Genomic DNA, 26,452 nt, shown 5'->3' with positions numbered 1-26,452 from the left:
TTTTGAATTTCGTTAGAAATTAGGTGCTTTTGGAAGTGCGACTGTCGTATATCTCCATCAAGGAAATAACAATAAAATTTTTCGCGCTCCTTATGGGTATAGTAGTCACCGGGTTTAATTTTGTATGGAGCGTCCTACCAGCCTCCAACCACGTGATACCTAAGGTCAGACCAGGCCTTGCCGCCCCGGGGTAGACGGCTTGACAGACTTTCCTTTGTATTTGAATGGGGCCACAAGCTGTTGGTCAAGCTGGTACTGCACAAAGGTGCTTCACACGACATAGGATGTCGGGACTCTATGGAGCATATGAACGTCAGAACGCACTCTAGCCCTGACACAGTTAGCCATTATAGTTGAATGTTGCTGCTTCGGCAGCGTAGCATAGATACCGCGGTCCACGCATGGTGCTGCGACGAGGGCGCTTGGTGAGCTTCTGCGTCTCACTGACGACAGTAGCGTGCTCTGATTGGTACCGGAGGGTGACGTGACTAAAGACCGGGGGTCCAGCACCTGACTGCAATGTGAAGTTCTTGGGAAAATATCGTGCGAGCAAGGGCAACATTGGTGCGAATAACAGACAGCCGTTTGTACACAAAACGCAGTTTTTCACACTGCACTCTCATAAAATTGAACAAGCTATATGGACATCGTTATAGCTGACACGAACAAATAAGCAAGCTGCGATGAAAGCTTTAGAGTTGCCTTAATAATTTTACTGTTCCGCAGGGTAACGGCGCGGTAATTCACTCAGTGATTGTGCAAACACGGATTTGCCTAGAGAGCTGTGTCGGCCGAGACGACGGAGTGGTTGCCACAGACGCGGCCGTGGTGGAACCGCAGAGCCCTCGGTCGGCTCTGACTGCCACGTTAAGCTTGGTTGGAGCGACCAGCAGGGTTGACGAACCGGTCGCTGTAACATTCTCCAAGAGATGTCGGCAGGTCGGGTGCGGTGTCAGCACTCAGCAACAATCTGTGGAGCCCAGGTTGTGGAGAAGGCCCCGGACCTCTCGCCTGACTGGCCAGTCAATATCATCTACCAAGTACATCTCGACTGCGGACCGTCATCCGTGATTGTGCGCTGTACAGTCCAATTCCTTGGAACAGCCAGGCTGCCTCCTTGCTCTGCCTGGAGACGCGCTGTCGTCGCTTCACGAACCGGCTCCGCCTCCTTGCCGCCAACTTCCCGAGCACGCAGCGCAGGCTTTCCACTTCCTTCTCTTCTCCCATTTTAATTGGCCGCGACCTGTTTCTCCGGGCTGTGGCTTGTTCCTTTGTGGGCTGATGTTGCATTCATCGATCACGCCTCAAAACACAGGTACAACGTCAAGTACGTGTCACAAAAGCATACTCTCCCCCCCTTTGGAAATGTTTTTTTTTTGTTTCTAAAGAGACGAACTGCTGGTAAGTGTATGGATGAGAGAAGAGTAGAAAAATTTTGAGTGTTCACGAGAGCACAAATGACAACCAACTATACATGCTCAGATGATATTACATGCGATTATATTCGATCCTGCACTATCAAAACGGCTCACACAGTTCCTACTTGTTCAGCGAGTGTAATGTTGGCACTCTACAGGTGAGTATAGTTTTGCAGGTAGTAAAAGCTGTTCTCAGGCATGGAGGCACGGATGGAGAGCCAGAATATTTTTGCCTCCAAAGTCGCGCTTGAACATTCTTTGGGTGCGTTTGTCCCTTGGACACGACCATTGACGAGGCTTGGCACGTGGTTGGCTGGCCTTCTTCACAGCTTTTCAACATATTGATATGAGAGAGCTTCCTGGAATTACCTACATCTAACCAGTAATCCTAGTCGTTATTGATTCCAACTACATGATTATGGGTCTTACCAATGACTAGACAAGGTGTTGCTTTCCACTGACAGCAAGGCCAACACTCTATCTCGCACGTTCGGTTGTTGGAGCCTGGAACAGCTTTCAATCTACTCCTTTTGGATGTTCTGAGGTCGCAGGTAGTTGTGATGTAGTAGTTTCAAGGTTACGTGGAGACGTCGTCTCAGATCCATGATGTAGATGTATGCAGACTTGGTCTCGTCATTGAAGTGTGTTTTGGTCCAAAGCTCTTTGAGAAAAGTAAGTGGTTCCGGCACGTTCCTTTCACATATCAACTCAAATGGCGAAAAGACAATACTTGCTTCAGGCACCCCTCTGTATGTAGAAGGGAATGGCGCAAAGGAATGGTCCTAAGCCTTAGGATGTTGATGACACAACTGGAGCCACACTTTTATGAGTGAGCCATTAAGGCGTGGTACCATTTCTCTGCGCATGGGCTGGCGTGGCGGAGAACTCACGCGTTTCAAAGCGAGGTACCCTTCAATTAGTCATCATAGTAGAGGTGAAACACGAGGCTTAGTCGCATATAATCTCTTGGAGGAAGCTAAACTGAGAGATCATTTCTGCCATACCTTCGGTTACTAATGTTCGTCAATGGTATGTAGGAGAACAGCCTCCGGATATCTGGTGGACAAATCCACCAGCGTCAGTATATACACACCTCTTTCCTTTAAATGAGACAGGAGACAGTGGAGCAAAATGTCGACATCCACTCGCTCTAAATACATGTATATCAGTGGCATGCGTCCCAATGAAGATTTGCGAAGTCTCACATTAGAAATAGTCCGTTGGAAAACATCGCACTAACGTACGTATTGGCGGACTCCTTCCATCCCGAGCCAGTAAAGATATGCGAAAATTCGGTTTATTGCCTTTTTGATGTACTGGTGTCCTCATATTCGCTTTTGGGATGCTAGAAATGGCACCTGGCTTCGCAGACCGTTCGGTACCACCACTTACTGCACTGATTTACCCGGACAACGCTGACAGGTTCGATACAGGACGCCTTTGTTGTAAAAGAATGTCTGTGTTGTGTTTTCTCCGGCCCCCGAATGCGTTTTCCCAACTTTTCCATTACCTCCTCGTAGAGATTCGTCCCTTTCTTGTTCGCCACAAAATGTAGCTTTTTACACTTCTAACGATTTGAGACCTGCATTCCGGTTTCCCCTGATGGTCTAGGCCCTGACAACAGATGAAGCCGCAAGATGCGGATTCATTTAATCAACGGATGCAAGCCCGGCTTGAGATACCTAAAGGCTTGAAGACACCGTCCACTTGCCGTCTGGATTTGTTGGTTGACAAGATTCAGGGACATTTCCAATGACAACATTGCACAAAGGACTTGTCAACCACTTAGCTACCGTGGTACCTTAAAAATACGGCTAACGAATTTCCACTTGAGCTTCGGGGACCTCGTTATTCCGGCCATCCTCCAGTAGCATTTTGCCGTTGAGGCAGTTAAAGCAGCAACGGGTATTAGAGCACGGCACACCATAATACTGCTGCTGCCAGTGTCCCGTAGTACGAAAAAACTTGGCCGAAATGCTCACCTCTGTGCAGTGGCATATTGTGGGTTCGTAATGGAAGGTCTGTTGCATCACTCTGTTTGTGAGAATGTAGCGAGAACGAGAATTCTTGCTTTCCAACTTTGCTTTCTAGCGACATACAACAGGCTCCAGTAGAACATGCGGTTCTTTTATTCTGGCAGTCCCGGGAGACATATTACGGCTCTCGACAATAGTCGCAGTAAAGCTTGTCGGAGTTCAGCTCACAGTCAGAAGGCTTCTGGCCCTTTTTATTGCAGAGGGAGCATTTAATTTGTTTTCTTTCTGCACTTGCTTCGTCCTCTCTTGTGTAGCGGTATTCTGTCTTCTCCTCGAATGTGAGCAAATTGTTCTGCCGTTGTGCAACCAAGAAATGATCAGCGGCTTCTACGAATCTCTTCTGTTCTGCAGTCCTTTTCCACCAAGAACAGGGTTAATCGGCTATGACAGTTATTAACGAACTGCTCTGCAACAACTAATTCCTTCCGTTGGCGAGTTTGACTCACTGTTCAAATAAGCTAAGTGCTCTGGCGGAGTACTGCTTACCTGTATCTCCAGCTTGAAGCTTGATACGGCGAAACTTTTCCTGGCAGCCCTCCGCCATAAAGCTTAAACGTTGTAGGAGTGCTGGTTTTGTCTTGTCATAGTTGAGAGAGTCCTCTGGAGACAAGCAAACAAACACCATCAAGACTTCAACGTTGAGACATAGCCCCAGAGCTGTATCCCATTGCTCTTTTGGTCTACCCTGTCCGTTGGCTACACGTTCAAAGAACTTCAGATATACGTCCAAGTCATCGCGGGTTTTGTTGAGCAGAGCGATCATGTTGTGCGGGTTTACGGGGACCGAGGATTCTCCGTGGTTGCTTGCAAGCAACTGAGACATACGTGGCTGTCTAATGCACCCATCTCCGCTTGCCCCCTGCGCAACCATAGCATCTTTTCCTAGCGCTCTATATGATCCTTCCCCGCTTCACATTTCGTTACACATTCCTAACGCGCCTGTCTACGTTCCTCATCAATCCACTTTTTCGATTCTGGACCGACCAGGCCCACGCGTTAAGCTAACGCCCTAAGCTCCTGGGTATTCCTCCTCTACTCAAGTGCACAGTTTAGCAAACGGCTTTGTCCTGTCCTCGCGGCTGCCAATTTCTGTCAGGTTCCTGGGAGAATATCGCGCACGCACGCAACCTTGCTGAAAAGAACAGACAGAGCAGTTTGTATACAAAACGTATCTTTTCACACTACACTCTCACAAGTTTGGATAAGCTATATTTACAACTCATGCAGGAACACTGAGAAAAAAACATCGTTATATCTGGCAAGAACAAATAGGCAGAGCCTGAGCAGAGCTGTAGAATTGCTCTAAAAAATTCATGGTTTGGTGCGTTAACGACGCGGTAACTCAGAGTCACAGTGATGGTGCAAACAAGCATTCATCAGGAGAATTACGTCGGCCCAGACGACGGAATGTTTGCCAAGGCGGCGTCCGTGGAGAAACCGCAGAAGCCCTGGTCGCCTGTGTATACCACGTTAAGCTTGGTCGTCGCGACCGGCACTGTTCACGAACCGGTCGCCGTAACGTTCTCCGAGAGACATCAGTAGGGTTGGGTGCGGGGTCAGCGCTCAGCAACTATCGGTGGAGCCCACGTTGCGGGGAAGGCCCTGGACCTCTCGCATGACTGGCCAGTCGTCATCATCGATCAAGCACATCTCCATCGCGGACCGTCGTTCTTCGGCGTCCCCGGAAGAGTTCATTCTCTTGAAACAGCCGGGCTACCTCCTTGTTGTGCGTGTGGATGCGCTGCCTTCGCTTCACGAACTGGCAACCGCCTCCTTGCGCCGACTGTCCGAGGCCCGTAGCGCATGCTCTGGTCTTCCTTCTGCCTTGTGAGTTTGCCACCACCTGTTTTTTCCGAGCTGTGGCTTGTTCCTTCTTGGGCTTCTGATGCGTTCATGGATGGCCTGTCACAACACCAGTAAAACGTCAAGCTGACACACTCACGAACAGGTTGTCTGCTTCCGCAGTTGCACAGCCTCGAGGTGCGTCGTCGTCATGGTAGAAGTGAATTATACATTTGGAATCTTTTCAAAGTGAGTCCGAAGTGTGGCGTCCACCGCTTAGCCAATGCACACGCTGCCGACATACTCGCACGAGCGAATATGAAGATGAAGTTTGTTCGACGAACACAAATTGCGTATTTGCCCTAGAGATAAATGCAAAAAAAAAATTTCCACTCCATGCGTAAGATAAAAGCCACTCGTAGCCATCTAGTACGCTCTTGCAGAGCAAAGGTATGAGACCCCCCTGAACTGAACCGCAATCTAAGGGATAACCCCGAAGTTTGACGCGTCGTAGGCGCCCAAATTGGAAGTATTTGTATATACATAAACACCTAAAATCAAATTTGAACCGTGCGCCACATTTATGTTGAGTGCGCGGAATGTTATCAACAGCACTCCGCCGTAACCTTCACAGTGCAAAGCGCTGAAGCAGGCGTTATCATGTGTTACCCAATAGGCAGCAGGCACAGGGCGATTCTCGAGCAGACATGCCCGAGGGTTTAGAACACAAGCGCCTCTCGCGGCTGCTGTCATCAAAAGCTGCAAACTCCCGAATTTATTCGCGTGCTCCTTTCGGCGCTATCCCAATGTTCTAGGTCGCTCTACTTCGGTCATAAAGTGGGGTTAGAGTGGGCCCTCATGAGCAGCGGAACAGCTGCGTAGTAGGGGTGTCTTGCTCGTTCTTTGTGCCGCTCAACAACGGCGGACTTCATAGGCATCACAGCGCCCTGACTGTTCTTTTCGACTACATCGCTGTTAAGCCGGTTTCACGGCAACATGAACAAATCAAGTATAAACCGCAAGAAAACGATCATCACACTACTCCAGAAGCCAACTATCACAGTGTGTCATGTGATGCGCTCACATTCCTTTAGGGCATGGTTATGAAACCTTTGCTCATATTTTAATTACACTTAATTACACACCTGGCTGCATAGGGATTTCGCGTTCCACAAAACTGGCTGTTTGTATGCATGTTTAAAGCTGTGAAACCCATTGGACATATATTGTGGGAAAAGCGACAACGCATATAGCAATGTTTGTTCCCCCTTCAATTTCCTTATAAGGTGTTAAAATATTAGGTGGAAACTCCGTGGCCGTGTACTTATGGCAGTTTCTGCAGCTGGTGCATTCCTCATGCCTACTGTCCTTTCTCAGTCGTGGCTTTAATTCCAAACACGCTCGAATGAGCTACTTTGGCTACAGCAACAAAGTTCATTGCTAATAACGCCGCATGGCAGAGAGCGAAATTTCATTCCCTTTCTGCGAGGGTAAATCGGCGTTGGGGTCATTCGGGAAACCAACGCCAATTAATGCGCTCGGCGAAATCTCGTTCGAGCAAGCTCGATATCCTTTTAATACCTTGTGACCAACGTGCAGTTTGGACAGCAGTAATCCTTCATTATGCAGAAATGAAACACAAAGCCAAGTACCATAATTACCTACTAGTTGAACAACGGTTCCCTTATTCAAGGTCCTAAGTTTGAATATTCGTTCACGATAGTACAATTTTAATCTAGGACTTGCGTCTGAAACCGGACAAGAAAGAAACTGCCCAGAGCCAGTAGGGCCATATTAGTCAACGTTCTACTATATTATAAAGGCCCTGAACTTCAGCAAGATATTCCCCCACCACACCAGCAATTGCCCTTCCTCGAGCAGTATCAGGGCCTAATCTCGCTCATAGCTCTTTCAGATAACCGATAGCACTCAGTCTCCTGTGGGTAAGGCTTAGCCACTGGGAAGAACCGCCCAAGGGTTAGACATAACAACGCAGCGTACCGTGCTCAGATTCTGTGGATCATGATAGACCGCCAATCTAGTTAGAACCTGGCAACCTTGTGCGAACTGAGCCTAGTGGAGTCATGGGGGATTTCAGTGTAAAAGTGGAAGAAAAAGGCAGCCTGAAGAACAGGCAATTGACAGCTACTGAATCGACTCTAAGAATACTGCAGGAGAGAAGTTGGTAGAATTAGCGGAAAAGAAACGACCCCTCACCGTGCACGCCTTCTTTCAGAAAGGCAGTGGTGGGATGTGGACCGGGATAGTCCTCACCGAAAAACATGAAATTAAATAAATTTCACAATCTGTGCCAACGCTAGCAGGGCGCAGGATTGACAGTTTTTAAACAGGCTATAGTGATGTGATTAAAGTATAATACGGTTTAAGATCGCGCTCAATGGGAACACAGGAAGAGCAAAACTATTTACAAGGCCATAGGTCATGCTATATGCAGTCAGGGTAAAAACCGAATGGTTCAGGCTCCTATATTTGCAAATATGGAAAAATATATATGCAAATCTAAATAGGCGGATTAAGGTAGCACGGACTTGATAAATGTAACCTACCCCTGCTTTTCTAAGAAGCACCCATTGAAGAGCAACCTCCCATCGGAACAACTAGGCAAGCTCTCCCAAATAAGAAAAGACCTGAGAAAGAAACGACAGAGCATGAAATAATCGACCTGAAGAAATTAGTTAAAATTTACTGACGTTGTAGTTCTGCGGAAACCCGCAAGGTGCAGAGACGTAATGAATAAAGGGAGAAATCAGACATCCGCCCGTTCGTAGCAATTGCTACAATGGAAACCCAGACGGGTTCCTCGAAAGGAAGGCCTCGTAGTTGAAGAAAAATTCGTCGTGTTCCGGGACGCGAACCCGGGACCACCGCCTTTCCGGGGCAGCCGCTCTACCATCTGAGCTAACAGGCGGCTAGCAGATGGCAGGGCGAAATCCCATTTGTCGACAACACGAAGCAAAGGCAAGAGTTTTACTCAGTAGTTCTTCGGAAACACGCAAGGTGGAGAGAAGTCATGAATAAAGGGAAAAATCAGACATCCACCTGTTCGTAGCAATTGCTACAAAGGAAACCCATATGGGTTCCTCGAAAGAAAAGCCTCATGGTTGAAGAAAAATTCGTCCCGGACCAGGACGAATTTTTCTTTAAACTATGAGGCCTTACTTAGGGAATTACTTAATTTACTGAACTACCGAAGGTGATAGAAAGAAAAGAACGGTATTAACTCAAATTATAACGTCGAAATGGTTCCGAAACCACTAAAAGATGCCAGCAGCATGAAATAGGTGAGAAAAAAACTTGATGAAAAGAACCAGCAGGATGTACGCAGTGAAAGATGGGCCGGGTAGTATCGTCAACTATTCGGACGATGTAGTAATTGCTGCAGACTGTTTCTGTTCCCGTCCGCACATTACTCGGAGCAATCCCCAAACTTCATTAAAAATAGGGATGACCACGATACAGACGCTCCGCGTGTAACTAGCGATGAGGTTACAAGAGTTTTTTTAAGACATGACCCGGATAATATTGAATAACAATTCATTTAGTCAAGTGCGTGGGAGGGGCCGTTTTACACTTGAATATCTAGCCAGCTTTTATACGCAGTGCCTATGACTTCAAGTATACGAAAGAGCTTTAAGAATGCCTACATAATTCTCAATTATAAGAAGAGAGACGTTAGAGAATCAACAAATTCTTATTACTATAGGTTGCCTTCAGTATTGTAGAGAATAATTAGAGAGGTGACTTCGGGCAACATTTGACTTCATTCAACCAAGAGAACATCCTGGTTTTAGGAAGTGGGATTTTTCAACTGTGTCATATCCACCCCATCAATAAAGTAATTAAGAAATGTGCGGAGTACAACCTACCACTCTCTGTATTGTAATCAAAGGGGTCAGGGAGCATGTGTGGGTATTTGAACATCATATAGATAGGCTTCCCAGCTGCCTTCGCCCTCCACAAGAAAAAGGGATTAAAGTCCAGGAAAGGCGTCATGCAAAGAGTCGCAGTGTCTCGAATGCTATTCACTGCATGTTCAGCAAAATACTTAAGCCATAAGACGTGGATGGACGTGGAGTGAGGACGGACGCCGAAAATCACACCAAGATACAGTTTCCAGATCACAATCTCCTATTGAGCAACACCGGGGATGAATTACAGCTAATTGTTGAGAATGTTAGCCGATAAAGTGTAAGAGTAGGGATGAGCATTGTTATGCAGCAGACAAAGATGGTGTTGCATAGCTGGAAAGAGAGCAAGAATTCATGATCGGCAGTCGGTTTCCGGAGTCTGCGCAAGAGTATGCTTATCTAGGTCAATCACTGACATGACATCCTCATCTTCAGAAGAGGAGTCATAGAAGAACAAAAATTGACTGGAATGCATATGGCCGGCACGTCGAGATTATGGGTGGCAACTTAGCGCTATCTGTGCACAGTAAAGGGGTGAATCATTTTACCCTATTAGTTCTTACTTATGGGCCAAAACTTGGAGTTTACCAAAGAAGCTTCACACGAAGTAAAGCACCGCGCATTGGGCGATGGAACATAAATTGTTAGGTGTACCGTAAGGTGACACGAAGGCAGCAGTGTTAATTAGAGAGCAAATTGGAGTTGACATTTTTGAATTGACAATAAGAGGCAAAAATAGAGGTGAGCAGGCAGTGCAACACGTTGAACAGATGACCAATGGTCTATTAGAGTAACCGGATGGGTTCCAAGAGAAGAAAAGAGCAGTCGAGGTCGGCAGAAAATTGGTTGGTGTGATAAAAGAAGGAAATGCGCAGGAATAACTTGAGATGAGCTAGGGCAAGACAGGCGCAAGTGGATATTGCTGGGCGAGGCCTTTGTTTTGCAGTGTGCGCAAAAATGGCCTGCTTATAATAATTATGTTGATGAATAAATTCTTATTGCTTTAATGAAAAAGGAAATGTCCTTCCAATTGGCCTGTTCAATATCAGAAGTCACCCCTAAACGCCCCACGCTTTATAAGCTACGCCGAATTGTAAATTTGCTTGCATGCGTGATAGTATTCATGGCCGAGCATTTCGTTCGAGCGAGAGTGCAGATGCATAAAAAGCGGAACAGGCAAGGAGGGAGACTTCGAAGGCGACCACATGTCATCATCATCATCATCATCATCATCATCATCATCCTGGTTGCGCCCACTGCAGGGCAAAGGCCTCTCCCATGCTTCTCCAACAACCCCGGTCATGTACTAATTGTGGCCATGCCGTGCCTGCAAACTTCTTAATCTCATCCGCCCACCTAACTTTCTGCCGCCCCCTGCTACGCTTCCCTTCCCTTGGGATCCAGTCCGCAACCCTTAATGACCATCGGTTATCTTCCCTCCTCGAAGGCGACCACATGTAGGAAGCAGTAAACTGGTAGCCATGGACACATGTGCAGACACGGCCGACTCCTCTGACTTTTCCGGTGTAAGGGCGGGAAACGCAGCCTTGAAAAGCCGCATGTGGGCTTGTGTTTCCAGTATCAGGCAGCAAAGCCTTCATTTATTTTTTTTGTCGGATTTTACTGCAGTATATTACAAGTCTGCACACTTAAATAACCGCAGGATTCTGGTTGGCTACCGGTTGAAGAACAACCATTTTCATGTGTTCCCCAAGAAAACACCCACGTTCCGTATCTCGGTCACATACGTGGGCATCCGGGTGGTCACAAAGGATAAAAGTGTGCACCTCAAGGGCGAGAAGCCCGAAGACAAGTGGATCGACATTATCCTCCAGAACTTCGACATCGACACCATGGAATTTGTAAGAAAGTTTCAGAGCGTCTTTCCACTTTTGAACCATTTGATTTTTACGTTGGTTGAATTCGAAAGTTGCCATCGGTGCGTGGCAATATGACCCATGTTTGAACGCACGATAAAATGTTCAATGCCAACGCCTTAGGGGCGATTTGAATGAAGCAAAAAAAGAAACATTTAAGCCATTCTTCCATCGCACAAGCCGCGAAGCGCGCACGGTAAAGTAGCGGCACTTATGGAGCGATTGGTAATGCTTATGGCTATGAGGGCGTTTTCGAAATATCGAACATCAGTCAAATATGAATCGAATGTTTCCTTTAGCGTTGTAGTATGCGGCATGAAGAATTTTTCCTTTCGTTTGTTCAGAATATTCAGCTATGATTGTTTATTGGGATCGCTTACTTATTTTCACGTACTTACGGTAAAAAGGTCCGCAGTTATATTTTTGTATGCCATCCGCAGTTTTGTAAAGGGCGTACCGGCAGCTAAGGAGACCTCCAATTTTTTTTGTATTTCATTGATTTGTAAAGTGCAGTTTAAGGGAAGCCTAAGTTTATTTGCTGGTAGCGAAAAAAAAATCGCAGCTTCGCCTGTATGCAGAAGTATTGCTTGCGATTGCAAACTGTATAACTAATACATTTATTTTTATATTACTATATTAGCAAGTAGCTTTATTGAAGATGGTAACTGGAGTAAGCATTAGCTTACTAACTGAATAAACAAACAGTGTCGCACACGAGATGTGGCACATGAACAGAACTCGCTCGATGACACCAGACACTCGCTCGATGACAGCGGACACTCGTTCGATGACAGCGGACACCCGCTGTCAGGACGCTGGCCTTGTGCACGAATCGCCGCGGCGCCGAGCGGACGCTTATCGCAGCCTCTAGCTCCAACGCATCCTTCCAACTTGGCCTTACGCGACCTTTAGTGCTACGCGCGCAAGCACTCAGCGCGTACCAACTCACAAGCCATCTTGGCTCGCGTAGGTTTGCACCCGCCACAGATTCACTCCAAAATAGGGCGTGCACCGCCACCCTCGGCCCGCACCACGCGCTGCGAAAGCTGTGCTAGAGTGAGAAGCTGGTATATATATATATATATATATATATATATATATATATATATATATATATATATGTATATATATATATATATATATAGGTATATACCAGGTATACCGTACCGTAATGCCCCACAGAAGTAGCGGGTTCATATTTCAAAGGTATTAGAGTTCTATGGAGCACTTGTATTAGGTCGTATTGCACGCTTCCAAAGTGATAGAGGTGGGCAATGTTAGACATTGCGTTATAAAAGAGTTGCAATTTGTTGACGTTGATTTCACTGCAACTTTTCCAGATGTAACACAATCGTCAGTGAAAAAATGTACCAAAATACTGTAGCCGTACCGTCGTTAGGAAAAATGAGAAAGTAGAGGTCTCCGATCTGAACCTTCGGTTACGCCAGAATGAGCATCACTGAAAGGAGAGATATAACCATTAGGTGTAGCACATTGAATGCGATTGTTTAGAAGCCTTTCAGTGAAAACGACGAAGTTAGTATCGCGGCTTAGTTTACACAACAGATACTTGTGACAAACCGTGTCAACCGCCTTTGAGAAACCTAAGAATATACAAAAGGACAGATTCGCAGGCTGGCTGGTACGGAATTATTTGCACAGTTAGACAAAAAGTACCACGGACGGCAAAACCGGCAGGCGGTAGATGGTGCAGCCATAAGGAACACGAATTCTGTTAGCGGCCCGTCAGTTTCCTTTTCAGAGAAAGAAACGTATTGTTCGTGTTAGCCACCAGTGTCAGCTGAACTTGCTGGGTTGGTTGGTTTCTATGCCTTCCTTTTCCTTCCTTCTGTGCAAGGACGTGTACATATCCTCTCGTGCAATCAACACTACATTGTTAGTTTAGCGCTGTGTGCCATCTTGTTCTTTCGCCGTCAATCTGTTTTGCGGGCAACTCTGTATATAACTAGGAAAACACCACCGCAACATGTGGAGCGATTCGAAATTCGATGTAATTAGTGAACGAAAAAATTGGGGAACGCTTAAGCTTCGCCTTCAAGGGTGGAACGCGATAGCGTTTCGCACCCCGTTCGCACCGCCCACTCATTCGCTCGGCATGCTCTTGAGTTGCACAAAGACGAAACGTGCGCCTGAGCAAGCGGAACGAAATAAAAAACTCGAGTTCTCGGAGGGAGAAACGATCTACGCGAACCAAACGTCGTGATCGGCAAGAACAGGCGGGCCGCGACGCTCCATAAAGGCGCACGCAATCGTGGGGCTGACTCCTCCATGGGATCGTCCTCTGTCTCGCTTGGGAGCACCACGCAGACGAATGACTCCTCGCCATCAGCACGGCACATATCGCAGGGGACGCTTTCACACCAGACGCGCTACGGCGCAGCGATTACGTTAGAGGCGTCCAGCATCGGATGCTGCACCTGGGAATAGCGCTGTGAGCGGAGAGGAGCCGCGTGGCGCGGCAGAGTGGCGCGCCACCTGTCGGGGCATCGCCGTACATGGCGAGGAGGAGGTCTTGCGTGTTTGCCGCAAGATGGCTCTGCGTGCGCGTCAAGCGCCGAACAAATGTTGCGGAAACGCACAGTGCTACGCGTTCAACTGCGATTTCTGTAATTTACATGCTCATAATTACCGATATACACCGCAGTATAACATTCTAAGGCACATTTCTAAGGCAACACCGCATTCGCTAAAGGCACCTTTGTCCCGCTTTGAAGCATCGAGCTCATGGCTGAGTTCTCCGGAGATCCTGGCTCGATTCCCACCGAGCCCATCTTGCAAGTTATTTCTATTTATGATTTGCATTTCCCCATTTTCCGCTCACGGCCGACGTCGCCGGCGGCACCGGCTTTTCTGCGACATGAGCTCCTTAACGCTATGGCGTTAAAAGGCACTTGCGTTTCCCAATAAAATTTTTAGAAAAGCCACATTGCGATGACGTGAAGAATCAATTAGTCTCGAAAAAATTATCAAGGCTAAACAATATATTTGTTCGAGTAGTTAGAACATGAGCCAGGCATGCAAATTGGAAATGGGGTAGTATTTATTATGCGAAATTTAATTACCTGTCTTATGAAGGCGGCCTATTTTCACGAGCGGTCATTTGTTAGGCAATATGGGTGTATCCAGGGTTCGCCGAAAAAGCTTTGTAAGTTTATTTGAACTAACAAACACTGGTACTTTTAAAGAATCGTAGTTTTATCATCTTTATTTTTCATTTGCTAAAAATTCGGAAGCTATTCATACAATGCGAACTGTTAACGCTTGCTTTCCACAAGTTCTAATTCAGCATTTGTTGTCATTTCAGCACACGGGCTACCTGAAGAGGCAGTAGCTAAACGAAGATTCGTCCTCTTAATTGCAAAATATTTTTTTAAACGTTACCTCAAGCAAGCGCATTCTTTAAACGTCAATAAAAACAGCATGCAGCGTCTAGCATCCGGTCATTGTCGCTGTCCCGTCGGGAACTTCAATGCCCGCTTAATACGTGTGATGTGCCTATTGAGGTGGCTTCCGTAAAAAAAACCATGTGTTATTGGGAAGTTGTTTGCATCGTCACGCGGTAAGTAATTTGCATAGGCCCATGACAAAACAGGTGCGACAGAACGAGCGGAACTTGCTGGAATCTACAAACGTTGAAGTTTTGCTTAAACGTATAAAGGGTGCAGAAATCGGTGTCAGAATCTGTGTTATTACAATGTCGTTGCAATGTCATACTGAATCCCCTCACTCGAACCGCAGCGACCACGCTACAAGCTGTCCAAACGCAGCCCATTTGCATCTGGACAAGTGTGTGCTGTGCCCGTGTGCTGCTCAATGTGAAGGACGTGGCGCTCACCTGAAACGGTTAGTCGACGTTGGCATAAAGTAGGTATGCGCGCGATTTCGTCCTAACGGTTAGAGCATCGTGCTGCTGCGCTGTGAGACAGGCGTGGGTTCCCAGCATCGGGCGTGTGATTACATTTTACATCGAAGCTGCTCATGGTTAGGGTGCCATGTACCTTCTGTGCCCGTGCATCACCAATAAAAGGTTAAGCGTGGCACGAAGCCCGGAGATGGTGCAATACTGGGCCTACACACGGTGGAGGTGAAGAGGCTTCAGCACTCCTCCTTTTATGATGATAATAATAAATAGGAATACATAAAACCAAGATGCAGCGATTCAAGTCTATGGGCTTTTCTGGAATAGTTTGTGAACAGCGCCTAGACTCAAAAGCAGGAGGCGGTGGCGCATGCGCAAAGAACAAAATTTGTCTACAATCACACACCGTCGACTCGCGAGAGGACAATGCCACCGACTGTGAGGATGTCTGTACCGTACAAACTAAAGATAGCGTTGCGATAATCACGGTGTATATATCACCAGGCACATCTAACTGTGATATCGAGAAGTTCAGGACCACGCACTTCACATGATATAGCCGTGATGACGCTACCCCTGTCATCATCGTGGCAGACTTCAATCTTCATACTTGAAGACCAGACAAGATATGGTTCGATTAGATTGTTCTGTCAGAGTTTCACTTGAAGTGTCACCCCAATCCGAGTCAACCAACTACTATGCAGTGGTTCTGTACAGATTTAACGTTGACCAAGATTCTAAGATTCTAACCAAACCATTCTGTGCATATCACTGTAACCACAAATCTATCGTTACTACTTCTACGATATCGTGAAAATAAATACAGGTACCCTTCTCTAATAACTGTGTCACGGGCTACAGCTCCCTGGTCATCCACTTCACAGAGTTAAATGGCTCCTCGTTTTTTTTTCTTTAAGCATGAGCTAATCAGGGGGACAAAAGCAGCGCCCAGCTGCAACAGTGATTAAAATATTGGAGGCTATGCAAAGAACGTTTCGCAATAAACACCCACTTTTTCCTTGCCCAGCGGTAAAAACTCGACATTCGGAGCGAGTGGCTGCCGGTACTTCTTCTCGCGGTGGTGTTCACTGGCGTTACAAAGGTTATGCATTGTTGAAGCACTTGAAAGCGAGGTTACTTGCCATGCATCGTACAGCACTTCGCCCCCTAGTGAAAGGTATGATAGGCGCTTTCTGGCTTAAAAGAGCGAGATTTTTTGTTTCAGGGTTAGTGCAATTACTTCTTTTTCCTTTTCCCGGCAAGGGCAAGACCGCGGGTAAGCTGGATCGTCTCGTTTAGAGATAATGCAATGTGGGGAAGAACTGCAGATGTCAGATTGGTGAAGAAGCGCATTTAGCACAGGTTGTTCGGCCTCGGCATACATGTGGAGCATATCCCAACCTTTGGCACTTGAAACATCGTCTGGGGTCCGAGATATATGGTCTGACATTGACTTTAACGTAACCTCAATCGAGTGAGGTAGGCATTACGCTTTTTCCAAAGGTGAGTATAACATGTTTGGCTGGGATTTCTTGGTCGTTTCTGCGGATGACAATGCTTTGTACTTTGGTAACATTTTGTTCCTGGAAACCTTCCAGCAGTTCCTCGTCGCTCAAGGCAAGAAAGTATTCTTCAGAAATAACTCCCTTGCTTGTATTAAGTGTTCCGTAGGCTGAAACTATCACTGTCACGTCGCCAATACTGGTAATTTCCGAGAGCTTCTCTGCTTGATCTTTAGTATTTAATTCTAGGGGGAGGTCCCCGCTAGAAATTTTTGAGTCTTTGTATGTAGATCGGATTTTGTCTTTTAGACACTTGGCCACTAGGAATGGGGAGATATTTTTTACTGGTATGTTGTTTTCACTCGGCAGCACATATTACGTCGGAAGTGATGGAGGGTTGCTGCGAAAGAAGAAGTGGAACGGTGCTTCGGTGCGGCATATTTCAGACGCCGATCATAGACAACAAAGGTTTGCGCTGCCATGAGAAAAATGCATTTTATCGGCAACAGCACCGATCGCCCACCACGGAGCCCAACGAGGCGACGCGGCAGAGCTTGTGTACAAGCCTGCACGCCACCAGTCTTACGCCGTCACTCTAAACAAATATGATTTACCCTAGGTAGGATAGCCACACCAGATTATCGCTTGCCGCCAAAGAGAAAGGAAGTAAATGGAAGAGAGAAGAAGACAGGAAAGGTCAAAAAGTGTGAGAAAAAGCTGAAGATTTGAGAAGACAGAGACAAGAAAAGGCGACTGCTTGTTTCCTTCAGGTGGCTCAGTCTGGAGGTGCCGTCTATGCGAAGCAGAAGCCAAAGGGGTGTGTTGCCTCCGCCGGAGGGCCTTAAAGGTTCAAACGCCCAGCATCAGCTCAATCCCCAGGATCCCCCTTTCCCCAGCCACCGCTACACGCGGTAGGGTCCAACCCTCGTGTGCTCGGGTACGCGGTGTCGCAACACGCCAAACGCCTGCTGACGCAGACGCCCCTGCGGGGCTGGGGGAGAGAAGAGAGCGGTGGCGCCACGTCATAAGTGTATGAAATGTGTGCGCTGCCTGTCGCGCGTCGCTTGCTCTTCAAATTTCATCGGTTCTGTCTTTACTGCGATGGTTTCTAAGGGTGTACCTGAGCGGCAGCTGTGAAACGGGGTCGCCCTTGGAAGTGCACCTCAGGACAAGAAGCAAAAGAACACAAAAAATGCCGCACGATGAGCAAGGAGCTGCAGGTAAAACCATTGCCAGCATGTATAAATCAGAAGAAAGGACTTTGATGCATGTCAAAAGCATCAACCGAAATCCTTTCACCAAAGCAACATCAATGCCTTCGCGTTCCGACACGGCAGCAGTCGTAAGTGTCAGCCGAATTTGTGCATTTCGCTCCCATCGAAATGCGGCCGCCGCAGCCGGGATTTCATCCTAAAACTACATGCTTAGCAGCGCAATGCCATGGCCACTAAAACATTACGACTTGTTTTTTTCTTCTTTCGTTGATCTTCCGAATCTGTGTCAATAACGCGCAGTGGGTATTCACCATGAGTAAAAAAACAACGGAGCGAAACGAAACGCTATTCTCCTCTTCAAATTAGAATTTATAAAATTATCCATAATTTCTATTATTTCATTTCTTTACGTTAACTTATTTTATCGCAGTTCTTAACAATATTTGCATTACACTTCTAAATTACAGTTCTTCGTCCCACGCTCCACTATTCAAATCTAGTTTCGCTTTACTTCTAACCATAGGGAAAACAGCCTGCTTCTTGGCCAATCCCCAATAGTGGTTTTGCGCAACTGTTGAGGACACAAGACAAAACTAATACCCTTTTAGGCTACATACTGCTTGGCCTAATGTCCTTAGCGGGCACGCGCCAGACAAGAGGAACATCATCATCCTTATCCTCGCTAATTCCCTGTTGTAGGTTCATTATCAGCATCACCATTACTGTCATCGATCTGTTCTTCGCCGCGGCTCTGTTCCCGAAGGAGTGCTTGCGGTAGGATCTTTGCACCACTACATGGTGAGTTCGCTTTCAAATGAAGACGAATCTTGCGAATGCTGTGATGTGCTTAAGTGCTAACGCCTTATGAGGAGTTTCGCAACGGTTATGAAATCTCACAGATTTGGTTGAATGAAGAACACCTGCATGATAACTTTCATTTATGCCTTTGCTAACTAAAGTGCGTAGTTTACGGCTCAAGGTGCTTAACGACTATAATACAGTGTAAATTAGTTTGACATTACCCAGGCGCTAGAAGCAAGCCTGGTTATGCCCGAGAGTCTACGCTGCTCGCCGGTTACACTGCACTTTCTATGTTCCACCGCAGCCATTTACAGTCATCATCATCACCAGCAGCCGCCGCCTATATTCATGTCCACTGCCTGACGAATGCGCCTCTCAACGATCTCGAATTACCCCTCTCTTAGGTTCTAAAATCGCTACAATGCAACATGGAAAGAAATCAGCCGAGCTGGCCAGAAGAAGGAACAGTGCGCTTTCTGCTAGCTGGCTTGGGTTGTTTCTTCCTTTCTGTGTTGTGCTGCGCCAGCTTTACAATGCAATACCATCTCGCCCGATACTCGACCCTGTCTTGGGCTAGCTGATTCCAATGCGTGCCTGCAAAGTTCCAATATTTATCACTCCTGTAATTTTCTGCCACCATCAGCGGCGCTTTCTGTTACTTGGCACCCATTCTTTAACGTAATCTTCACCAGTTATCTACCCACTGCATTAAAATGCCTGCCCAGTTCCCTTTTTTTTCTCTCTTAGTGTCAAATACAATATCGGTTATCACCGTATTCTCTCTTATCCACACTACTCTCTTCTTGTATCTTCACCTTACTCCTTGAAATTTTGTTCGATCACTCTTTGCGCTGTCCTTGACTTTTTCGCTACCTTCTGTTTTAACCTCCACGTTTCTGTGGCCCATATGTTAGCATGGGTCAAATGCAATGATTGTACACTTTTCTTTTCAACAGCAGTGGTAATGTCCCAATCAGGATTTGACAATGCCTGCCACGTGCACTCCAACCCATTTTTATTCCTTTATAAGTTTTCTTATCGTGATCAAGGTTCCCTGTGAGTAAATGAGTTGTATAAAACTACTCCTGCACAAATTCTAGAGGCGCGGTGGCGATCATGAATTCTTGTTCCCTTCCGGGCTGTTCAGAATTACCTTTGTCTTCTGCAGGTCCTACTCACCAATCCTACTCTTACAATTTTTTGGTTAAGGTCCTCAATAATTAGTTGCAATTCATCCCCACTATGGCAGAATCGGACAATGCCATCTGGATACCGAAGGCTGCAGATGACAGTTGCGAGCATACCTGCTTCCAATAGTGCAGTGAATAGCTTTGACAGTGACAGCTCCCAATTCCGAGACAGATTACTGTTCATTCATATTATCCATTCTGAAACGGGATCTTCAGTCCTTTAGTTTGACGAAGCTGCCATGGTGCTTGGAGTAGAGCACTTTACTCTCAAATGTATTTTTCCATAGAGCTGTATTCCGTTGATTATGATTATGAAAGACATTTAAAGAAGTAACCGCATGCATGCGATGTTCTAGCGACAACATGGACATGACATCACACAAAAAAGAAGAAAAAAACGAGGTTGCGACACACTTGTGTCGTTGTGAAAGTAAATACAACCTTACGACTGTAAGAAATACAGAATGCCACGAGGCTGAACATTTAAACAAAATCTAACTGATGCAGCTTAAATGATCCCTCATGTACAATAAAAATACGTTCCCAAATGCATGCGATCACGTGCATATTATTTGTAGATAGAAAGCATGTCTTTAGAGCAGCTGCTAAAACTACGAACTTGAACGCGTAAAGCATTCTGACAATTTGCCGTCGCCATCGAAGCATCGGACGAAATTGCGACATTTTAGTATTTAGTAGCCTTCAATTTTAGTAGCCTTCAAGTACTGGTGACATGATGATTATGACACAAGAAATAGATCGAGTGTTTATAGTTCCCATATTACCGCTGCGTACAAGAAGACATGAGGATTCCGCTACATTGCCATCGATTCATAAAACCTCCACATGTTATCGCATTACACTTACTCAATGGACCCATGAAGCTATTACATGTGACATAGATAACACTTACCAGCGTTTCAGTAAGCACCGCAACGACCTATTGAATGGTTTCATAGTTGGCAGAGTTCCGTGCATCCACCATGAAAACCAAAGAGCTATGGGTTCCCTTGCCAATCGAAGCTGTATCAAGCCACGCTGTAATGCGTTCCGAATCAGGTTTATTTTTATTTTTCACTCCTTTCGCATCGTATTTCCTGAAACTCACAAACCTGGTGGCTGGTACTGTAGTTGGCGGTATATGATTTCCTGATTGTGGTGGCAAATAAATGCAGAACACGCCTGAGACGCTGGTAACTGCACTGAAAAGTTGCGCAGTTTATCCGTATTTAATTAAGCGTGAGGATAGCTTCGTTTCTCAGCAGGTACCGTGGTGCGTGCGACGAACGTTACAGTTAACCGCCCGAATTCACCTGATAGGCACGTTTTGTAGTTATTGTTGTTGTTTTCTTTACAGAATGAAATTATAAATCAATTTGTGGCCTTCAAATAGTGATAGAAATCCCAAACTGCTTTCCCTGTGGGGGACACATTCATATACATACTGGCAAATTGGTAGAATAAAAGCTTTCAGAGGTGTCAGGCGGTAAATGTTAGCGATGAGTTGAATTTGGAGTGAAGATGTTTTATTCCCTTACAAAAACCAGTGACGAACCACCATTTGTGAACTCATTCGCCCGTCTCTTCTCTGCACCTCTTGCGTCCCGCTGGTAGGTGACAATCTGAAGCATGGTTTCAGAATTAAATCTATGTGAACTTTACTGCAGGTAGTACGTACGTGGCTGCTGCCAGGATGACTTCACTGCGACGCATGCTGTCTGGCAGGGCCCACGCAAATGGAGTGCTCAAGCTCCTCGCCTTATCCGTCGCCTTTGTGGTCATGCTAACGTTGTACAAGTGCGTAGGCTCTTGTTTTTCTCGTTGTCATACATTAAGCTTGTATGTGTACTCTTGTAAACGAAGAGACCGACAAAAACATGCAATCGAAACAGCAGCGTTTGCCACAAGGAGTTTTTAGGGCTTGAGCAGTCCTTGTAATGCAACTATCCTACAACGTTTATGTGCGTAGGATTTGAAATTTTTTTCTGAACTGAATGTAAAGACATCACTAGCGGTCCTTCTTGAAGTGACGATATACAATTGTTCCGTATTCAAGTACAGTGCTTGTAAAAAAATATCCCTTTGGAAAAACAATCTTTTCAATTGACTGTATTTCGTAGACTGTAGTCCGCACCAGCTCTATTGTAAGAAAATTTGGGTGAAAAAATGAGTTTTTTTTTACGACTAGAAGTTCCGCAACCACTTTGCCGATAGTAAACAAAATTCCTATCGTGTACTACGATCTTAGAATACTTATGATGCTGTGTACTAATAATTTTTTGGCAGTGAGCTACTAAATTTCTTCATTGATTTGTCTATATGATCCAGCTCGGTGTAGACTTCCAAGCCCTAAAGTAAATTTTAATTTTCAAGCTTAGTTTACTCCGCTACTGTTACGCTGTGTCATCAGCGTGCGTCCATCACGCTCGAGAAGGATCGATTTTGATGGGCCCCAGTAGGTTGTCGAAGCGGCCAGTGCCACACCACTAATAGTGTCGGGCAGGCATTCCTGAACTGCTTTCTTCTTAGCTTCTTCAAAAACCCAAAATAACGCGCGCTTAAAATCGGTACGACAACGTAGTTGCCTTACAGGAGGAGTGTATCAACGGAGCCCCCTCATCATAGTACCTCACCTTTTATCAAATTGGGATTTAGCACAAGAACACGAAGACGAGGACACAAAAAGGAAAGCAGACACTCAAGCTCTGCGCAGCTCATTTGTACATCTATGCACTGCTGAATGAAGATGAGGTTGCTGTTTCTGCGTGCCCTCATGCAACAGCCAGCATCATGTTTCGGACGAGTTGGTGATTGATAGTGAAGTTGTTTTAGCACTTACAACACGGTCACAAGAAGGATCACAGTTCACGCAAAAGGGCTATTATCAACTCCCCAATTTCGCAAATACAGTACTCTTACATAAGTCAGACATGGTACAGATTTTTAAACTGTGGTAAAAACAATTATTCTTGTGTCCTGTTCGGCTTCTTGTGTTGATGTCTCTCAGCATTAAAATCGTTTTACTTCTGCTACATAGTAAAACCAGACCACTTGGTCGATTTCAGTTCATGTAACTACCATGAACTTCACTTTCCCTTTTCATTTGCTCTTCACACAGCCACAATTCGCAGAAAACTCAGAGCCTGATTACAGAATTCAGCCGGCTTCGGGCTGGCTGGATTACCGGTGACCGGAAAGAAAAGCCAGAAGACGACCATAGGCCTGCCCCCAAGGTTAGCATGTATAATGTAAAATTGTATATATGTATGTTGTATATATGTATATATATATATATATATATATATATATATATATATATATATATATATATATATATATATATATATATATATATATACATATATATATATATATATATATATATAGATGTATGTATATAATATGTATAATTGATCTCTAGGCATTTGTTTCTGGGGCTGTAAATATTAAACTTCACGCAGGAAAGCGCTGTCAGATAATGTATGCGGGAGCAAACACAAGGCTCAATAGCTAACGCTGCTTTCCAACAACCCAACCGCTTTCCGAAAGGTGGGCTCTTGAAGTGTTCGACAGCGCTGGAGCAACAGAGGTCTCAGGCTGGAGCCAACTTCTAGACAAGCAACTTCTATTTGTCAGTGGCCGAATAGGATGAGCATTCTGATCGGTGCTTTGGATTGAAATTGTGACATGACTTTTCGTAACAAGCCATGTTTGGCAAGTGCACTCGGCTAATTCCTTTCAGCCTAGCAGTGGACTTCGCAAGGCGGGCCTAAAGCCCCTACATCCACGCACCACCGCCGAGAGAGAAGTGGTTCTTAAAGGGGTAAGGAAAGGTTGACACTGTTTTCTGCAGCCCTTGCGGGAGCACGGCTCAGCGTCAACGGGGGTGGGGGGGGGATAGTGGGAGCAAAGGAGATAGGAGAGTAGAGGGTTAAAGGGTCGCCATGGCAGCGGCTGAGCAGTCCGGCAGGAAGGGCCCAGTGGGTCGGTAGGATTGGTGATCTGGTGAAAGGCCAGGGGGCGGTGATCCAGCAGGAGCCAGATGATTGGGGTAGTTCGAGTAGCCTAGAGTGGTTTGGGTAGCCGTGACGCTATCCGTCTTTGCAGAGAACCTTTCAGCCTCTGAGATCCCTGTTCGAACGCCTTCTCTTTAATACCGTAGTCCGTAATACATGGATCAATGGGCGAGGAACAGAACAAAGGAACTGTGACGAGCATCCGTTCCGCGTAGCATGCGCACCAGACAGAAAATGTAGGTGAAGACGAGATGACGTGCTGCCTCTTTCGTTCGAAGCCCTTGCGCGTGCCCTGTATTCTGAAATCGTGCCCTTTCTGCACTTAAATCTAATTATCTTGCCCTTTCTATAAAAATGGCGATCCATACAATGAAATCTGCTCTTTGTACTGAAATGGTGCCTCTGTAAAATCCTTTTTTTTTTCGGGAAAATGCACTGTGAAAACCTGAGGCATTCCTTGCTGGAAAACTTTTAACAAATGAATTTTCGAGTGTTCTGCTACTCGTCGGTGGAGTAATATTAATGTGCTTGTGTAAAATCGGAGCCAACGTGTTCACGAGCTTGCTCAGAGATGAGCTGCGCCTTCGCGTAATCGTCACAGGTAATTGTTTTCCCTAGGTCAATTAGCTCTGTGGTTGCCGTTCTTTTGAAAGCTTACCTGCGCAATCTAATAGGCTTTCGCTAGAATTGTCTCAACTTGTTCACATTTTCTTTGGTTTTGGTGCCGGTAAAGTGAGCCTATAGCCTAAAGCGTCCCGTATCTCTATGATGTACAAAAAAAATGTTACATTCAGCTGTTTCCAGCTCGCTAAGTTCTCCATAGTTATAGTTCCACGATAAAAAGTTGTTCTGCATACTGCGAAAAAAAGGTTACCAAGTGATCGCGGGTTGGCGCGCCTGGCGGTAGCAGCACTTCTGAAAAAGACATTGAAATAACTATCACTACTCAATGGCTAACTTGATGTTTACGTAAAAGTGGCGAGGTGGCGCTGTACCAACAAGAAATTAAAAATCATTTTTGCTGCTTAGCTTCAGTCGTACTGCATATCTGAGCACGAAGCTGGTGCCCTGTGCTCTTACAGAATAACACAGCTGTTTCCTCACTGCAGTAGCCAGCAGCCACATCATCGCCTTCATGCGTGACTTCACACTAAAGAAAACGAGAACACAAGGAAGGAAGACACGACAGGACGTTCTGTACGGTCTGCTTTCTTCTGAGCTGGGTTTATTTTTTTTGCGCTTCAAGTCAAGTATGAAGTCTCACAAACACGCCGAAACTTCACAACATCGCCCTGGCAATTCGTTATGCTTGACCACTCCAACCACGAAATGCAATTGTTCGGAACTTCTTCAGAGAGCGCTGCTGTGAGGCACACGACACTCGCAGTCACTGGGTGTTCTTGTTCTCTTTTTCTACTAGAAATTTAAAATGCAGGAAAAGTAAGCGCAAAAAGCACGATGAGCTGGGAATTGCTAAATGTAGTTTTCCTGTGCGATGCACGGCTCAACTTCGAGCTGCTTATGCAAATACCCAAGACAATAATTGTTTAGGTAATTACTTTAGAGTGCAGCTCTTAGGCGCATGGAGTGGCGGCGTCCCTCGCCGTACCACGACGTCCCTCGCCGTAACCGAGCGAACTAGCGCGACTAGCACACTGAAGTATGAAAGGGCGAACGCCGAGCGCAGCGGGGGATGAATGACGGCGACAGCGAAGCGAGCGTGAGGAGGAAAGGGAAGGAGATAGGTGCAGTGGAACCATGACACCGAAACCGGAAGAGGAGGGTATGGCGAAAGCTTGAGAAGAAAAGCGTATTGCCACGCAATACGCCACGGAGGAAGGAAACTAAGGAGAGGCCCTGACGTCACTCTTTGTGAAGCAAAAGTGAAGCCGGAAGTTGGCGTTGCACATGGCGATGCTCCGCCTTTTGTGCCACCCTCCTCTCTTGTTTACATCTTTCACGAAACCACGCCGCGCTGCGCGTGGTTTCGCGCGCGCTCGCGCAACATCCGGCAGAGCACGGTGCAGGTCACACAGCGCAACAAGACACGGTGACTAACGCAAACCCGCCCACACAGCGCCTTTGCCACGGCACGAAACCTACCAGAGCAACACGTGTCAGCGCTCAAAAAATCAGAACAACGCCGCCATTGTGGCCCAAAAGGCGTGGCCATGCAGCAAAAAAAAGTAAAAAAGCAGCAAAAAAAGTGAGAACCTATACGTCATTTCCGCCACACTTTTCTCCTAGCGCGCGGAGGGGGTAGGGCCTTTCCTTAGTTTCCTTCCTCTGTGCAATACGCTTTATTGCGGTGGCCATCTGCGGTGGCCATCGCTACGAGGTGGCGCCGGAGTAGCGCGCGTCGTCTGCTCGCCGACGACGCCACCGATGAGGCATGCAGCGAGCTCGTCCACCGGTACCATATGAGGAAACAAAGCGCCGCATGAGCAGAGGTCTGTCTGCGACGGTTGCTCTGAATCGTTTCCACGCGTCACGCGCTCGCTGCCTGTCGGGATCTCCCGATTAGCGAGGCAGTCACGCCACACTTCCCTCGGTTTGCTACGCGCCGCGGGAGACAGATTGTCCGCGCCAGCTGATGTATCACGAAATTAAAACACGTATAGAGCTGCGTTACAACTTCACATTAGGTAGTATTGTAATCGTCGGTGAATTTTTACTAACAAGCTAATCGAGGTTAAAAAGAAAACACACCCTAGTTTCCGCCGGTCACTGTTAACAAAATCTTTGGTCGTATACTTGTACCTTCAAAACCTTATTTTTACTGCTTGCTGCGCGTTAGCTCGGATACT

At 46.3% G+C, this 26,452-nt stretch overlaps 2 protein-coding genes across 2 annotated transcripts in view; both read left to right on the top strand.

Annotated features, from left to right (window-relative positions):
* Window positions 1–14,498, top strand: part of LOC139048499 (uncharacterized) — a 61,468-nt gene extending 46,970 nt beyond the window's left edge. The window contains exons 6-7 of the mRNA XM_070522901.1: window positions 10,829–11,027; window positions 14,368–14,498. Of these exons, the coding sequence (XP_070379002.1) occupies window positions 10,829–11,027; window positions 14,368–14,394 (226 nt within the window). The 3' untranslated portion in view covers window positions 14,395–14,498. The remainder of the gene's footprint in view (window positions 1–10,828; window positions 11,028–14,367) is intronic.
* A 3,132-nt stretch (window positions 14,499–17,630) lies between these two features.
* The window catches only part of LOC139048852 (lysosomal alpha-glucosidase-like), an 81,370-nt gene continuing 72,548 nt past the window's right edge, over window positions 17,631–26,452 (top strand). The window contains exons 1-4 of the mRNA XM_070523725.1: window positions 17,631–17,644; window positions 18,338–18,436; window positions 21,297–21,426; window positions 22,748–22,862. Of these exons, the coding sequence (XP_070379826.1) occupies window positions 21,323–21,426; window positions 22,748–22,862 (219 nt within the window). The 5' untranslated portion in view covers window positions 17,631–17,644; window positions 18,338–18,436; window positions 21,297–21,322. The remainder of the gene's footprint in view (window positions 17,645–18,337; window positions 18,437–21,296; window positions 21,427–22,747; window positions 22,863–26,452) is intronic.

The sequence above is a fragment of the Dermacentor albipictus genome, chromosome 8 (genome assembly GCF_038994185.2).
Source record: "Dermacentor albipictus isolate Rhodes 1998 colony chromosome 8, USDA_Dalb.pri_finalv2, whole genome shotgun sequence".
NCBI classification, from domain to species: domain Eukaryota; kingdom Metazoa; phylum Arthropoda; class Arachnida; order Ixodida; family Ixodidae; genus Dermacentor; species Dermacentor albipictus.
Note: the sequence above shows the minus strand (reverse complement) of the source record. Positions and strands in the feature narration are given on the sequence as shown.